At 44.3% G+C, this 18,555-nt stretch overlaps 1 protein-coding gene across 3 annotated transcripts in view; it reads right to left on the bottom strand.

Moving 5' to 3' along the window:
• Nucleotides 1–18,555, bottom strand: part of DUS2 (dihydrouridine synthase 2) — a 507,948-nt gene that overhangs the window by 78,869 nt on the left and 410,524 nt on the right. For all 3 annotated transcript variants that reach the window (XM_078669057.1, XM_078669059.1, XM_078669058.1), the window contains one exon: nucleotides 18,076–18,197. In XM_078669057.1, coding sequence (XP_078525183.1) covers nucleotides 18,076–18,197 — 122 coding nt within the window. The remainder of the gene's footprint in view (nucleotides 1–18,075; nucleotides 18,198–18,555) is intronic.

Raw genomic sequence — 18,555 nt, 5'->3', positions numbered from 1 at the left:
GGGCGCGTCCTCCACTGCAATCTGCCCTTTGTTCCCTCCGTACAAATCTTCTTAGAGGACTCTGGTATGTGGAAGGGGGAGGGAGGGGAGATCGATGGGGCAGGAGGTGCCCGTCCTTTTGTCTGGGTAACTCTCTGCTAAAAACGAAAGCAAACAAACAGACACGCTTTCGGTTTTAGCAGAGGAGACCCCTCGCCTCCCACTGCAGCTGAAGCATTTCAGCTCTATGAACTAACCCCCTCCTGGGAGAGTTAGCTCTTCCCAGAACGGAGAGAGTTCGAGTCTCGGCATTGAAGCTGAACATCCTGTGATTCTGGGCAAATCACTTATTCTCCCCGTGCCTGACAAAGAAAATGAATATGTCCTCATGTAATGCAACTGGTGCTATGTAAAGCGCTCTGATACCTGATTCAGGTCAAGTTTGCGCTATATAAATCTCTGTAAAAAAACAAAAAGTAGGCTCTGGCCCAGGGCCCCAGCCTTTCAAAGGGGGTGGGAGTGTGTGTGAGGGGGAGGGGCGGGGGCCTTGAATCATTTTAAAACACAATGTTGTAAATAGCGTTTTTCAATCATTAATTTTCAATGTGTATAAGTCTATTACATACATTTTGCAGACAAAATGTGTTTATGCATCATGCAACATCCATATAAAAAGTTTATTTTAGATCAATACATGACCTCACATATGAGAAATAGAAGGGTGTGACAGATTATTTACAGTAATATTAGTGAACTGCTGTTGTGTTACAAACTGAAAACACACACCACTATCCCTGAATATCCTATGTACACACATTTAGTATTTGACCAAAGAAGGCATGAAAGAGCTGAGACTAGATCATAAAATCAAAGCTGGTCTGAACAGGGGCCCCAAAAATACATTTGGCCCACAGGCCACAAAATCCTTAAAACGTCCCTGAAAGTTTCTTTTAAAATTACACAGGCAGGCGCACAAAATGCCAGTCAGCCATGTGTTTAAGTGTTTAAACAGCTTGCAAATTGCTAAATATAGTTATAAATAAGTATTTATTAATTTGTAATGTTAACAAGCTCCCGGTCCCCCCTTCTTTTTGTCAATTCATTTGTAATGTGACTTTTTTTTATCTTTGCTCCCTTTTATTATCAGTCATTGATCATTCAGGCAGCCTTAGAAAACAAGTGGTGTTTTGAGCTGTGTAATAAACCTCTGTCATTTCACCACACCCACCCACCCATTCACAAACCTGCAGTTTACTAAACACTCTTATTGTATTGAATGGTGTTCGCTGAATATGCCCGGAATGTGCGCGTGGCGGTCGAGTCCAGAAATTTCTGTCAGGTGGTGGGGGGGGCCCAACATTTAAAAAAATTCAGCTGGGGGGTTCAACCTACAAAAGTTTGAAGACCGCTGCCTTAAACTAAAGGAAGAGTTCCACATAAACAAGAACGTCGGATAATAGGGAGATGAGGTTGGTTGGGAGGGGGGGGGGGGCAGCCATTGTGTTTGCGTTGACCAAAAGTCAAAGTCTGATTAACAAAAGAGGAGGGGGGAAGTCGGATTACCCAAGGGCTGCCAAAATGCATGGCAATATGAAACATAAGCAGACCGGGCTTAATGTGGACACGCAGACGTGTGGATATACACCCTTTGACCTTGATGACTTTACAAAGACTCAGGCCACCCAGACAAAATACGAGCAAATTGCAGACCCGCAAATCAGTGCTAGAACAAGGTGAGTACATTAGTGGGTAAAACGGGCAAATATGAGCTAGATGCACACCTGCTAATTAGCGTCAGCTCATGCAAAGCAAACTCGTGGGTGCAGCACTGCAACAGATTTCGAAGGGTGCAAACAGCACGCATGCTATTCGCTCTGCAGAGCTTTACCTCAGGTTTGGCCAGCCGCAATTCCAGGGAACAAAACCCCTCAATTTGCAGCAGGGTTTGTTTGACCAAATGCGCAAAGTTATTTTTTGATAAAGCATGTTATTAGCATTTCAAATCGTATTACAACACAGTATTGTTACATCTTGCTCATACTTTACATTTCCCTTACTTAGATTTCCCCATTGCTTAGCCACTGCATGTAATAGAATGATTGATGTCATATTAGAATGTTAAGTACCTGACTGCTCTAGGTAGAGACAGTTGATGGCAGACAGGCTGAGCAAGAGAAGAACTGCTCCTGGTGGGACTTTTATCATTATATCTATTGATCATATAACTTGGAATATTCAACAATAAATTATACCTAATTATACTTACTGGAATTAAGAACATTATTTATTACAAAATGGCGACGAGGGACGGAACTGAACTTATGCATGGAAAGAAAACGGATTTAATGGGTAACTACAGCAACTAAAGGAACTACTTAAGCCGGAAAAGAAAAGGTAAATTTACAGAAACGCCCTAATTAGCCCCACCAGTGTCCCCAGTCATCTGGACAGCCTACCATCCCAGGGTGTTTGAGTTCTTACTACATGATTTGGAAGATCTATGTGTTATAGTGAGAGTTTTACTTGCCTCATTTTGATTTAAAAAAAGCCCTGTCACTAATACAAACTATTTGTCTTTGAGGAGTCTTGGCACTATTGGATTAAAGAGACCTGCATACAAGCATGTGCGGTGTGATATACATTAGCCCACTTTGATGAGTGTCAAGTTTGAAAAGAAATACATTTTTATTTTTGGGCCCTACGAGGAAAAGGCTGCCATTTATGAATAGAACACATCGACAAAAGATGTACAGTTTCATTTTGGAAGTGTGTCAATCCCTGGTGATGATTTTCTGCATATTTTCAATGTCTTACTCATGTGGCAGTTTTTAAAGGTAAAGGAAAAACAAGCAAAATTGGTGACATTGCCTTGAGGAGATAAAGAAATGCGTTACTTACCTGTAACAGCAGTTATCCAGTATTGGTGTCTTTCATAGATTCACATGCCTGAATCATTCCCCGTCGTCGAGACGGGAGCCTCCGGTATATAGAAAAGTAATGTCATATAGACATACATAAAGAAAAATAGGCCTAAGGGCCTCACCTTAGTAGCCTATCCTTGTCCTTATGCAAAAAGGACCAAACTCTTAGAGCCAGCCAATCAGCTATCACCTCCCTCTAGAACCTTCCCTGCAGGAGCCTCAGTCTCTCAGATTTTCGTACGCACCAAGCTAGGTAGGCGTAATGCAGGTAGAGAGAAAGTGAGACCTTCCAGGGGAGGCGGGAGGGTTGCATGTGAATCTATGAAAGACACCAATACTGGATAACTGCTGTTACAGGTAAGTAACGCATTTCTTATCCAGTATTAGGGGTGTCTTTCATAGATTCACATGCCTGAATCAGAGTAGTTAGCAATACACTATGCACATCTTCGAAGCAATGATGCCATATAATCAGTGATATAATACACTTAGTATCATGCGACTGTAAGCATTAGGATACATCAACATAACCAAATAGAAGAGATGTGCATACCAGGATGGCGGGATGTAGGAAGGCTCACCTCACTGGAATAGATGTCGAAGCACCGCCTGGCCCACTGCTGCGTCCTGCAGAAGCTCAACATCCAGGCAGTAGTGCCAGGCGAACGTATGCGGTGACTTCCACGTCGCTGCTCTGCATATGTCCAGAATCGGCACTCCAGCGAACAGCGCTGCTGATGTGGACATTGCTCTTGTGGAATGTGCATGAACCGTGGCATTCAACGGCCGGCCGGCCTTGTCATGGCAGAATGCTATCGCTGAAGAGATCCACCTAGATATACTCTGTTTTGTTAGAGGTAGACCAAGCCTTGGTCTACTGTAGGCCACAAAAAGTTGTGAAGACTTCCTGAAGCCTTTCGTCTTGTCCAAGTAAAACTTTATACACCTTTTGAGGTCTAAGGAGTGTAATGTTCTTTCTGCTGCAGTGGTAGGGTTTGCAAAGAAGGAACGTAGAGCCACCGGTTCATTAAGGTGGAAGTCCGACGGGACTTTTGAGATAAACCTAGGATTGGTTCTCAGGATTACTCTGTCGTTATTAAATAGTAGAAAAAGAGCCTGGATTGAAAACACCTGTAGCTCACTGACCCCCCTTGCAGATGTGAGCGTCAGGAGGAGTGCTGATTTCCACGAGGCATACTTTAGGTCAGCTCAGTGTACTGGTTTGAACGGATGTTTCATGAGCTGGTTAAGAACCACATGGAGATGCCAGGTAGGTGGCAACATCCTTACTGGCGGGAAAGATCTGTATAATCGTTTTAGAAATTGCTTAATCAACCCGCTTGACCAGAGCGATGGACTCGTTGAAGTTCTTTATAACGAGATATTGCTGCTAAGTGTACTTTAATGGAGGAGTGGGCTAGGCCCGACTGTGCCAGAAGTAATAGATAAGTTAATATTTGCTCCGGTGATGTGGAGAAAGGCCGAATTCCGTGATCTGCACACCAAACACAAAAGCGCTTCCATTTCAGGGAATACGTCTTGGTCGTGCTATCCGCCCTTGCTCTGGCAAGAATGTCTGCAGTCTTGTGGAATATTCAGATTGTGGAACTCTCTGAACTCAGGAGCCAGGCGACGAACCTGAGAGACTTCAGATCCGGATGTTGCACTTTATTGTTGTTCATTGTAAGCAGAGATAGATACTGCCGCAGGTGGACCGGCGGCTCCAGGGATAGACGGTGGAGCTCCGTGAACCAATGTCGCCTCGGCCAAGTTGGGGCTATTAAAATTAGAGTACAAGGCTCCACCTAAATTTTGCTGAGGACTCTGGGAAGCATGGGGAATAGCGGAAAGGCGTACGCAACGACGTTGCGCCATGCGATGGAAGATGCATTCCCTAGAGACCCTGACTGGGGATGCCAACTTGCGAAGTGTGGGCATTTGGCGTTCATTGTCGTCAAAAATAGATCGATTTGCGGCGTGCCCCATCTGGAGAAGATCTGGTCGATAATTTGTTGATCTAATTCGAACTCGTGTGACGATGTTTTCTGCCTGCTCAACACGTCGGTGAGCACCATGTCCATGCCTGGGACATATTCCGCTCTTAGGGTTATATTGTGGAGTGTGAGCCAATTCCAGATTATTTTTTGCAACTCGCGAGAGTGTGTCAGAGAGCGTGTCTCTCCCTCTTTGTTGAGGTAGTGCTTAGTCGTGGTGTTGTCTGGCCGGATGAGCACCAGGGAATGTTTTATTCTTGGCAGGAAAGCTTGAAGGGCCAGGAAGACCGCCCGCAGTTCAAGCAGATTGATATGTATTTTCTTCTCCATAGGAGACCACTACCCGCTTATCTGTAGCTCTTGCAGAAAAACTCCCCAGCCTTCCAAGGAGGCGCCTGTTGTGACAACATGTAAATGTAAATGTATTTCGATTTATATAGCGCACGTTTCACCCAGGGGTCTCAAGGCGCTTGCTTAGGGAACCCGTCCTGGTATTCCCCTGTGAGAGATACCCCAGCAGGGTATTCACAAGGTGAAAGCCAGGCATCCCGCCGCGAGGGGCTGTAGTGGAGATTAAGCAAGCTATTGCCCAGAGTTGCAGAGTGTGACCCCGTAAGTCGAGTAGGCACCGGAGCAAGAATTGTCGAGGCTGTGGAATTTTTGAGCCCGAGACCCGCCGAGGCGGGGAATCGAACCCTGGTCCACGGCTGATCTCAGCTTCCGGGTCTGCCGTCTCTAACCACTGAGCCACACTTCTCCACAGTCCGCTGAGGAGCAGCCGGAAGCAGGAATGACAAGCCTTGAGACAGGTTTTGAGATTACGTCCACCATTGTAGGTCTCCGACCATTTGAGGATTCACTTTTATGTGGTCGGCGAATGACCCTGTGTATTGGACCCACCGCTTCGAGAGCACCTCCTGTAGATTCCTCATTCGTAGTCGACAGTGAGGAATCAGGAGGATACACGCTGACATCATCCCCAGGAGGGATTTGAAGAGACGGACTGTCAAGACTTTCTTCGTGGCTACTATAGCAGCTAGTGCAAGGGGCTTGTTCATCCTCTCTCTGGATGGGAAAGCTTCTGCTGACCGTGTGTCCAGGGTTGCACCTAGGAAACTGATGCACTGAGAAGGTTGTAGGACCGATTTTTCCTGATTGAGGGTGAGACCCAAGCAATCGAAAAGCTTTAAACAGGCGTTGGAAGACCTGGACGTGTCTTCTAAGGATGGAGCCCTGACCTGCCAGTCATTCAGATACGGAAAGACTTGGTGAGGGCACTGTCTGAGATATGCCGCCACCGGGGTACGACATTTCGTGAATATGCGCGGTGCAGACTTGAGCCCGAAGGGCAGAACGCGAAACTGCAAGTGTCTGCCCGCTACTGCAAATCGAAAGTACCTTTTTGTGATTCCTGTGAATTGGGATATGGAAGTAAGCGTCCTGTATGTCCAGGGACGCCCTAAAATCCTGCTGTTACAGTAGTCGCAAGACCTCCTGGAGCTTTACCAAGCGAAACAACTGCTTCTTAGGAATTTGTTGAGGGCCCTAAGGTCCAAGATTGGTTTCCACTTCTTGTCTTTTTTCTGGATCAAAAGAAGCAGGAATAAAACCCTTTTCCCTTCTGAGATGGAGGTACTCTCTCTATTGCTCCTTTCTGCAGCATAATCGAGATTTCTCATAGAAGCAGCCGTAGATTTGTGTTATGTCCGCTGTCCTTTACCTTGAAAGGACGACCTCCCAAAAGAGGATTGCTTGTTTTGCTGTTGTTGGCGCCGTTGGTATTGCGGTCTACTCTGGCCCGAACGGCAGGAAGACTTGTATTAATAATTTCCTCTGTAGGAAGACTGTCCTCTTCCTCTATTCTACTAAAGGACTGATCCTTATACTGAAGAGTGCCCAAAGCTCTTGCAGGGTCAGCTTCGTCAATTTTTTGTTCCAAATAGTAACTGTCCAAAATCTTTGTTTGCACCTCAGGACGGAAAGAGGTTGCCTTTAGCCATCCTTGGAGCCGCAAGACTGCTGCTCCAGGCAACTGGCAGAACCCTGTCATAGCGATATCCATCGCGCAGTCTATAGTTTCTGACGCCGATGCTTCACCATCTAGCAGAATCCTCTTTACTACCTCAGTGGATGAACCTGGCAATTCCGACAGCTATGGGGCTATGTGTGCCCACAATTGCTTATTATAACGTCCCAAGAGTGCTAGGGCGTTCGTGGCCTTTACCGTCATTGCCGATATTGAGGAAAACCTGTTCCCAATGTTGTCCACTCTTCTTACCTCCTTATCAGGAGGAAGCGACAGAGGGGCCGAAGGGTTCCTGGAGGTCTTCTGGGCCGCCTGTGTCACCACGGAGTCCGGCTTAGTATGTCCTGTTAAACACGCCGGCGCTGTATCTGGCGCCCTATACTTCTTATCCAACTGAGGGATCACTGGTGATACAGAGGAGGGGTTCTGCATGACCCTTACCCCTCTGACTATAAGTAATCGATAATCGGTATTGACCTTACTGCCTTCTTGAGAGGTTCTGTGAAGTCATACAAGAAGCCGACCTGTTCTTGAGAGACCATTGAGATCTTAAAAGGTTGAGCAGCCCTTTCTACCACATTATAAGATTCCAGAATTGTCAGAATTTCCCTCGTCGACGACGAGTCCGTCGACGAGATCGGCGTCATAGACTATGCCGTCGTAGACGAGCAGTCATAGACGAGGCCGCCGTAGGCGATGCCATAGACGATCCGTTGTAGACTGAGCCATCGCAGAGGAGCAATCGTAGATGAGGCCATCGTAGATGAGGCCATCGTAGACGAGGCCATCGTAGAAGAGGCCATGGTAGACGAGGCCATGGTAGACGAGGCCATGGTAGACGAGGCCATGGTAGACGAGGCCATGGTAGACGAGGCCATGGTAGACGAGGCCATGGTAGACTAGGCCATCGTCGACACCGTAGACAGGCCGTCGTAGACGAGCAGTCATAGGCAAGGCCGTCGATGACGATGCCGTCGTAGATGAGCCATCGAAGACGAGCCGTCATAGACGAGGCAGTCGTCGACGACGCAGTCGTAGACGAGCCATCGTAGACAAGCCATCGTAGATGAGGCCATCATAGACAAGCCATCGTAGATGAGGCCATCATAGACGAGGCCATCGTAGATGAGGCCATCATAGACAAGCCATCGTAGATGAGGCCATCATAGACAAGCCATCGTAGATGAGGTCATCATAGACGAGGCCATCGTAGACGAGGTCATCGCCGACGCCGTAAACAGGCCGTCATAGATGAGCCATTGTAGATGAGCCGTCGTAGACGAGCCATCGTCGACGAGCCGTCGTAGACGAGCCGTCGTAGACAAGCCATCGTCGACGGGCCATCGTCGACGGGCCATCGTAGACGAGACATTGTAGATGAGCCATTGTAGATGAGCCATTGTAGATGAGCCATCGTAGACGAGGCCATCGTAGACGAGGCCATCGTAGACGAGGCCATCGTAGACGATGCCATCGTAGATGAGGCGTAGAAGAGTCCATCGTAGATGAAGCAGTCGTAGATGAGGCCGTCGTCGACGAGCCATCGTCGACGAGCCCTCGTAGACGAGCCGTCGTAGACGAGCCGCCGTAGACGAGCCATCGTAGACGAGGCCATCGTAGACGAGCCATCGTAGACGAGGCCATCGTAGACGAGGCCATCGTAGACGAGGCCATCGTAGACGAGGCCATCGTAGACGAAGAGGCTGTAATAGGCAATGATGATGATTTTTTCGTCGACGATCCTGTTGACGATGTAGGCTTCTCAGTCTTTACCTCAGGAGGTATAGAAGACGCCTTCCTGAAGGGTCTTATGACCAGAGGAGGTGATTTTGACGGCTCAGAAGTCGTCTTTTTTACATGATTTCTCTCCCAAAAGCAAGTCCTTTACTCTCCTTTACCACAGAGTGAGGAGATTTTTAAGAACTGCGCCCAGAAGACCCATGGGTGATCTTTTTGAGGGCCTTCTCAGGATTTTCCCCTGAGGAATGAGTCTGAGGAGATTCTCTTCTGAGGTCTCCTAGACGTTGAGGATAACGCCTCATCACGGACACTGGAGAAAATGAAAAACCTCCTTTCTGGTCTTAGTGTTTGACACCATATTAAAAATCGCCCTTCACGACCTCTCAAAAACTTACTTGAGAAAGTGAGACCTACCTTGCAGTCTTTGGCCTGTGGTATAGAAAGTAAATGCGGTCCGTGTGAGGATCAAAGCAGAGCAACCTCTAGAAACAAGTTGCACAGGCTCTTAAAAAATCTTTTCTTCTCCTTACCAGACGTTCTTTAGAGAATGTATTTGAAGATAATCCATAGTAGAAAAGAATCCTTGACAACAAAGTCATTTAAGGAAGTGAAAAAACACAGAATCTGAGCAGAGCTCAGAGGAGACTCCCTTAGCACAACGTGCGGTAGAAAATCTGAGAGACTGAGGCTCCTGCAGGGAAGGTTCTAGAGGGAGGTGATAGCTGATTGGCTGGCTCTAAGAGTTTGGTCCTTTTTGCATAAGGACAAGGATAGGCTACTAAGGTGAGGCCCTTAGGCCTATTTTTCTTTATGTATGTCTATAGGACATTACTTTTCTATATACCGGAGGCTCCCGTCTCGACGACGGGGAATGATTCAGGCATGTGAATCTATGAAAGACACCCCTAATACTGGATAATATGTGGATTCCAAACACTGAATTTAAAACTGAGAATTTTAAAGTGCTGCGTGGAAGATTTTGTGATTTTGAACAGTTTGGGGCATTTTTTTAAAAATAAACTCATGCTCGTGAAAGAAAACGCTCACCTCACGCGCTGCATTCTCGTGAGGTTCTGGGAATCACATTGTCGAATGAGTGGCTGCTTCTGAAGTTCTTCATGAGAGACGACAATCTAATTTTGATGTCACAGAGATTTTACAGAAGGACGCTGAACGTCACTACGTCACTACGCTACGACGCTAGCAGCCATTTTGGGATTTGAGGTTACCATAACAACGCAATAACAATGTTCTTCATAAAGGATTGGAAATCGCGAAGCAGCAACAAACTTTATTGGTATCGTCATCGGAGGCAGCATTGACAAGGGAACTATAATTAAATTTAATACTGCCTTTTCCACTTCATTTGAGTTCGGGCACTCTCTTCTTGCGAGACTTTTTCACAATGCATGCTTCATTTTCTCAGGTACTGTTTCGAGTCAACATTTTTAAGCATTCTGCTGGAACCATTGTGACTACGGTGACTACTTTTGTTATTTTAATTTGTTATTTTAAAAGAAAAGCTGTGTAATATGTTTTCTATTCATATTTACCAATTTGCAAATTCTATTGTTATTAACATAATTCACAGTATTTATGATGTCAATGTTATTTTAATGTATCATTGCTTCTTATTTATGAACAATGTTATAGGTTTACTTTTATTGGGTTGAGCCACTTATCTGCTCAACTGATTGTCGCAGTGCTCATTTCGTGTGTGTTTATTTTAATAGGATTGAGCCACGTAAGTGCACAACTTTCGTTTGGGTGCTTAATTAATTTGCAGATATGTTTGATATTGTTATGCTAATTTGAACCACCATTTAAGTGCTCAATTTCTATTGAGGTGTTCAAAGTTTTTCTTGATTACTTTTAATGTGCCACGTTTTCTAGTGCTCTAAAATTAGAGGAGTTCACATATATTACTAAGTTGAGTCATACATTTTCTCTTATTGTTGTGAACCACTATGTGCTCTAATTATTGTGAAGTTTTCGTTCCAGAGGATTAATTGTCCCAGTGTTGGAATTTTCTAGGAAGCCACTTCGGTGCTCAATTTGAGATGCTCCATTTTCCTAACTTTGGGCTGTGAAGAGCAGTAGGTTACTCTATTTTATTGATATAAACTCTGAGGAGTTTGGATTTCTTGTATGTGTAGTTTGCGGAGCCACATCTGTGCTCATTATGAGGTGCTCCATTTGATTGATATGAACTCTGAGGAGTTCAATGGTTCTATTGTTATGAAGAACAATAAGTTGCTCAATTTGCTTGTATGGACTCTGAGGGGTTCAATTGCTGATGTTTAGAAGAGCCGCAGTTGCTCAATTTTATTGTTATGGACTTTGAGGAGTTCCATTTTGCAATGTTGTTATAAGCCGCAAGTTATTCTATTGGCTCTTATGAACCACGAAAGTGCTCTATGTTTAGAAGTGTTCATACTGTATTTACTTTGTTGTAAAAAGCCGCAGGTTACTCTATCTGGCTTATATTTATATAATTTTCTGACTCATCCATTTTCATTCTTATGGATGTTATTGTGTTTTTAATCCATATTTTCCATTCTAATGGATTTTAATTAAGATATACTTTTTATCCATATTTTCATTCTAGTGGATACTTTTTCTTTGGAAAGGAGATGGAACCTTTAGATTTGAAAGGTCAATAAATATGAAAATATAATCATTCTAGCATATCTACTGTTAATTAAGAATGCTATATAATGTGTTCCTTAGGTCATTATATTTTAAAATGAAAATATAACTTAAAATGAAAATGCAATCCATCTTATAATTCAAATGTTATATTTTATGAATGCAATGCAATTTATTCCATTATATTTATTTATTGTTTTATAAGGAAAGGGGATGTGTTACATCTTGCTCATACTTTACATTTCCCTTACTTAGATTTCCCCATTGCTTAGCCACTGCATGTAATAGAATGATTGATGTCATATTAGAATGTTAAGTACCTGACTGCTCTAGGTAGAGACAGTTGATGGCAGACAGGCTGAGCAAGAGAAGAACTGCTCCTGGTGGGACTTTTATCATTATATCTATTGATCATATAACTTGGATTAATCAACAATAAATTATACCTATTTATACTTACTGGATTCAAGAACATTATTTATTACAAGTATATTACCAGATTGTTCAAAACAAGAGTTGTACTCGTATGCTATCTTAATCACGTCTAATCGCCCACACCCACCTCCTTCAGACTCATCTATCCTCCACCCCTCCCAGCCGAGGAAATCGGCCAATTCTCAAAATTATATCTGACAACAATCCTCCGGGACTCCTTTCCCCATGGGGGTGTCAATGCTTCGCTATGTCCCATTTGGCTTTTAGGTATCCAAGTCAAAAGTAGGCGTACACTATGGCCACCTTCTCAGCTATCCATAATTCCTGGCAGTGACCCTCGGGCTTCCAGCGGATAATGGCAGTCTAGTACTCTTTCTATGCGTGCGTTAACTGTGCGCCAAAAAGAGGCCATGACTGGCATTCTCGTACAGCATGTAAGAAAGTGCCTTCTGGGGCGCCACAGCGCCATCATGCGGCAGATGGAGCCCGGTCCATCCTCCACTGCTTAGCAGGATAATAGTACATGCGGTGCAGCGATATGAACTGTATGAAATAGTCTAGCTGAAATGGCCAAGAGCCTAGGGCCATAGCCCTCAGCCAGGCAGTCATTGTCTAACACACCAAGGTCCGTGCCCCAGGCATCTCAGAGCTGCTGAAAAGGGTCGGGGGAGTTAATCACAAGAGAGTGACCTATAGATTTGTGATATTCCACTGTTCGAGTTGTGTCATGGTAACCTTGGCCTCTAGGGAGTCGAACTCCAATAATTTTTTTAACTCACTGGGTGGATATCACGGGAGTGTCGCAATGCAAGTACATTTAAAAATTAGCTCTTGTGAAGGGCAAAGACGATCACTAATTGGACGACACATTTCATGCAACTAGGGGCCCATACATCGCCAAGTGTAGAAATGCATGAAATCCCAGGCCCTGAATCCTTTGAGTTTGGCAATGTGCTTAAGGAACAAGTTACTTTCCTTCAGTAATGTCTTATCTGGTAGAGACTATCTAGTTGCAGATTCCTTACCTTAAAATTACTCTCAGGTGTCAGAGTGGATCTGGAATTTTGTAAGAGCATTACCCCTGCGTGCTAGTAGATAACGTCATTCGGCTTCACGTGGCGTCATTGGCTTTGTACACGCTGGAAGGGATGTGCATAGTGCCTATATAGGCATCACCCTAGCGCTGACGGCAGCTACTTTTCACAACTTTCTATGCCAGAAAGACAAGGCCAGGGAGTACACTAACCACTGGTGTGGAATACTAGGGCCCTGACAGGGGAAAGCCCTGTCCCTAGAAATCCATTTGCAGAGCAGGGAGGATGGGTGGGTTGGTAAATGATCTGTGGCTAAATAGAGTCTCTAACAAAAACAATGACAGGAGTAGTCCCCAAGACATAAAATATTGATAATTCTGAAGCAGATTAGAGATGAATAAGTGACAGAAAAAAGAAATCATTTCTTTTTTAAGAAACCCCTCACTCACCGACCTGGTCGGTGACATGCTTCATCATCGGGGCCCACCCAATTGACCGAGTGCCACTTAGGTGTGCTACGACGCCTGCAACTGCAGCGGAGATGGTTGTTTTTTTATGTAGTGAGGGGTGAAAAGTGAAAATATTGGTGAAGTGAGTTAAAACGGTAAACAGCGGATACTCCTTTGGAACTATTTATTCTGGAGTCTGTGTAACCCAATTTAAAACAAGTTTGATACTGCTCATGGTGCTATTGGCCATATGGTATCTGAAAGTGGTTAAAAAATATGGTCGACATGTTTCAACCTGTTATAATTCTAGGTTTTCTTCAGGACCAGGATAGAGGGGACGAGAGGTCTGCACACGCTAAGGTGCACCCTTCTCAGACCCTACAGTGCAACTCCCGTGTACTCACGGTTGTCGTTCTATATACAGCATTCTGTGTAAGAACCTGAAAATAGAAACAAACACACATAACATGATAGTAACAATGTTCCGTTCAGGTATATATTCATCTCTATTTTTTCAATGCACTCTAATATGACATGCAGAAATGCGTACCAACAACGAAAGTCTTATATTGCTGGTTACAAATGGTAACCCAATTTTTTGTTTTGTATTCTCACGTGAAGTCACAGGAATACTTCTAATTTTTTTGTTATGTTACCATAAACAATGTGGTCACTCCTATTTCGTGGACACACATTGTGTTGCAAAAGAAAACAAAATACAAATACAACGAGAAACCAGGTAGTACAAAAGCAGTGTAAAATCCCGATGATGCCAAAAGAGTGGGGATGTTTAAATACTCTTTCATTATTCCCCTGAAAAGGCCAGCGACTTACTTCAATGATGTGCTAAATGTGCCTCATGGACATCGCGGGTGGCTGATCTCCGAGCATTCTAGGAGAAAACAACCATAAATCAGCCTAAATCTGACAGAGGCCCGAGTCAATTATTACCGACCTCGGAGAGAGGAATTATGTTCCTAGATAGAAGGAATGTTGTTTCTTCATTTCTTACTTGTCGGTCGGCGTCAGCCCGCCATCAACCTATAGGTTGGCGTCCGTGTAAGTTGGGTTACAACTCTCTTTTTGGGTCCAGATGAGGAAGTTGCTCCCCTTCCTTGGAGGGATGAGGTGGAGTGTAAAAGAAGGCAGGTTGATGGGTTGGCCTATGTGAAATGGAGTGATCACTTTCGGGAGAAAGGAAGCTCATATACAAAGCACCAGTTTTTCTGGGTAGATGTACAGATAAGGAGGCTTGAATGACAAGGCCTGAAACTCAAGGACACAGCAAGCAGATGCTATTGCTACCGGGAAGGCCGTCTTGATGGTAAGGAGCCTGAGAGGACAATTATGCAGAAGCTCATCGGTAGCACACATAGGGAAGGAAAGGACAAGATTGAGGTCCCACTGGGGCATAAGGAGAAGGTGGAAAAAGATGTTGTAAACCTTTCAGAAACCTATATACAAAAGGGAATTTGAAGAGGGATGGCTGATCAGGCAACTGCAGAAAAGCTGAAATAGCAGAAAGATAGCCCTTCAGAGTCCCACGAGCACCATGCCACAAATTCTGTCCAACAGCAGATGTAAACCATCTTGTTGGAGGGATGCGTGGCAGTTAAGATAACTTCACGGACTTCGGGAGGAAGATCAAAAGCTGTCAACTGTTGCAGCTAAAGCTCCATGCAAGAAGGCTGATCAATGACAGGTTTGTGTGGAGAACCTTCCCCCACTGCTGCAGCAGAAGATCCTCTTGAAGGTGCAGCCTGATCAGAGGACCAATGGCCATCCTCAACAGCTTGAGATACCAGACTCTCCATGCCCAGTCAGGAGCCACAAGGAAAAGTTAAGACCTCAAAAAAGAACCTGACAAAACATCGACAAAAGCTCAGTCAAAAAAGGACTAAGGGGTTGCTCTTCCCGGATCTGCACTTACTGGTGAGGAAAGAAAATAACTGACTTCTGGCGCAGACGATGCCAACAGCTGAATGGCGCCACCTACCACTGTTCAGTGATACTGCTGACAAAAGATTTTCGGATCCAGTCTAACACCTCGGGTAAGAAATCTGTGGCTAGAAGTCTCTATCAGATGTATGTGAAATGCCAGAGAGGAGTTTCGGAGATCAGTCTGCCTTACCAACCTATGTGTTTGCCCACTGCCTTCCAACAGAACAGTGGAGTTCTGGTGATCATGGGCAACATGTGAGGAGTTCGGCCTCTATATGTTAAGGAGTGTAAGTCGTGGAGTTGATGTACAAGTAGCTCGAGACGAAATGCTGTGTACCTCCTATCCAGAATAGTTAATCATTCAGAGGAACATATACCCTCAATTTCTGATCAATTTCATCCCACAATTAGATTACAGACCACCATTGTCATCATTCCTAAGTAGGATAAAATGTATGTAAATGTGTAAATTTAAGGAAGTAAAACCAAAATATGCTCACAGGAGATACTGATATTCCAAAAGGAATCTGGGGCCAGATGTAGGTCACCAAATACCGGTCGGTAACGGCCGATTTCGGCCGTTACCGACCGGTATTTGGTTTGTGACATGTAGGGGGCCTAAAATGTACCGATTCGGTAAATTTACCGATTCGGTATAATACTGAATCGGTAAATTTACCGAATCGATAAATCTAGATGTAGGTGGCACTGAAAACAGTGCCACAGGCCCTTAAGAATTTATTTACCATCAAATGCTATTTGATGGTAAATAACGAATTCCTGTGTACATGCACATCTGTGCATGTACACCTGTGCCATGTGGCACACATATATGCCCTAAGGGCCCCTGTGTGCCATGTGACACACATACATGCCCTAAGGGCATGTATGTGTGTCACATGGCACACAAGCCTGAATCAGGGGTGCAACACGGTGTCAAAGTGACACCCTGTCCCCCTTGTCAATTCGGTAATTTTACCGAATCGGTATTTACCGATTTGGGGCCTGATGTAGGTGGCAAATACCGGTCGGAAACGGCCGAATTCGGCTGTTTCCGACCGGTATTTGGCATCTTGAGATGTAGGGGGCCAGATTTTACAGATTCTGTAAATTTACCGAATCGGTAAATTTACAGAATCTGTAAAATACCGAATCGGTATTTTTACCGATTCGGTACCTTCCAGATGTAGGTGGGACTCTTCAGAGTCCCTAAGGCCTTATAGAATCGGTATTTTACCACCCAATCCAATTGGGTGGTAAAATACCGATTCCAGGTGTGCATGCACATGTGTGCATGCACACCTAGCCATGTGACAGACAGACAGGCCCTTAGGGCATGTCTGTGTGCCACATGGCAAACATGCCCGTCTTTGGGGTGCTAGAGGGTGTCAAAGTGACACCCCCTGCACCCATGCTAAAATCGTAATTTACCGATTCTGTAATTACAGAATCGGTATTGCCCATTGATTCCTATGGGCTTCAAGGCCCATAGGAATCAATGGGCAATACCGATTCGGTATTTACAGAATCTGTAAATACCGAATCTTAAAGATTCGGTATTTACAGATTCTGTAATACCTACATCTCCCCCCTTCATATTTACCGACTCTTAAATACCGAATTGGTAAAATTCGGTATTTAAGAGTCGGTAAATATGAATTACCTACATCTGGCCCTTGGTAATTGCCATTGGTTCCTATGGGCCTCAAGGCCCATAGGAATCAATGGCAATTACCGAATCGGTAAATACCGATTCGGTAATTACCGAATATTATCGATTCGTTAATTTATTCGGTAAAAATACCTACATAGCATTTACCGATTTGTAAATACCGAATCGGTAAAATTCGGTATTTACGAATCGGTAAATACTAATTACTTACATCGGGCCCATGGTTAGTTATAATTCCACCAACATTGTTTTTACATTTAACAAAGTCATCAGGGTTGCAAAGTTGCAGAATGCAGAGGTGCTCCTCAGTCTGTAGTGGTGATTTTTCAAATATTATAGCTACTGCACAGTATCAATAAAGGGGTGCTGTGCCTTTTCCTGCTTAAATTATGCGTGAGAGTCATCCATCATGAAGAGGCACCTAATTGCACTTTTAGTTCCCTGCAAGGATTGGGTGGGGTGGCTGAGGAGTTCTACACTCATTTGGGTGGGAAATGAGTGTGAGCACACATTTTGCAAACCCATTCTGCTCCCACTTTACTTTGCTGGTCACTGTCTTAATGTAAATTCTAGCAAATGGGAGCCAACATGATGGTGTAAAAATGGAGCGCGGTGCAAGGTCAGGTCAGGTCTTAGATGTTTGCCTGAGCAACCTAAGACTGGCAAAGCTATCTCAAGGAGCAGACGCAGTGGCATCAGTTGCACCCTTTTGACACCTAAATTATGTCCCGGCCATTACTATACCACATAATATGTGGCAATCTTTTCCTTGTTTGAACTTGTGAAGAGGAGAATTGTACCAAAGTGCCAGTGTCTCCTCTTATGAGAGGCTACAGACACAGGAACCTGCAACTATGAAAGCTAGAATCCTTAATCATACAACTGGATAACTAAATGGGGTCAGAATGGACACTTCAGATAAACCTAAAACGATACTTCACGGTTCCAAGATAGAGTGTTTATAAATCATCCCATTAATGCCTAGGATTGGTTAAGTCGGTGTACTGTGGTAACATAGAACATTGTTACACTTAATTGTATAGCCTCTGACTGTCTAGGTTGGTCCTTCCACATTAAGCACAACACTAGACTGACAGAAGCATAGCTAAATATAAGTAAATTAACTAAAACGAATGATATCTGAAACAGATGTGCTTCCTATGCAGAATCTTCTTTGTTTGCAGTTTCATGTGGTCTTGCTGAGGGAAATTTGTCCCCGTCTAGGGATTTCTTACCAGATTGCGCGTTGAGTTTGGGCTGAATGCAGCTTCTTTCCCTGTGGTGACTCCAGATGTTCTCTTAACATTTGACACAAACAATACTTTGTGTTGGTGTAATGATTTTCATATCGAACAGCCTGGAAAAAACACACAAAAGAAAACTAAGCAAGTATAGGCAATTTCATATCCGGATAATAATAGCAATTAATGATAGGAAACAGTAAAAGTAATTGAAAACGCTGCGTGCAAATTATATGGCAGTGATCATGAATTACCAACATCAGAAGCACAATATGGATAAAGGAGAATGAATGTCAATTGCGGGTGAAGGGTGCTAGGCCCAACAAGTCAGTTGCGCTCCATTTCTGCTGCACCACTAATGAACCGATTAGTCTGTATATGTAACACTTGAGAGCCAAGGTCCTTATCCCAAGACTTTGAGCCCATTGCAACCCGGAGGACAGCTTTGGTCCCTCAGTACTGCAAACCCAGGCT

This window comes from Lissotriton helveticus, chromosome 12 (genome assembly GCF_964261635.1).
Source record: "Lissotriton helveticus chromosome 12, aLisHel1.1, whole genome shotgun sequence".
Classification (NCBI taxonomy): Eukaryota; Metazoa; Chordata; class Amphibia; order Caudata; family Salamandridae; genus Lissotriton; species Lissotriton helveticus.
This window is presented reverse-complemented; position numbering and strand designations above follow the sequence as displayed.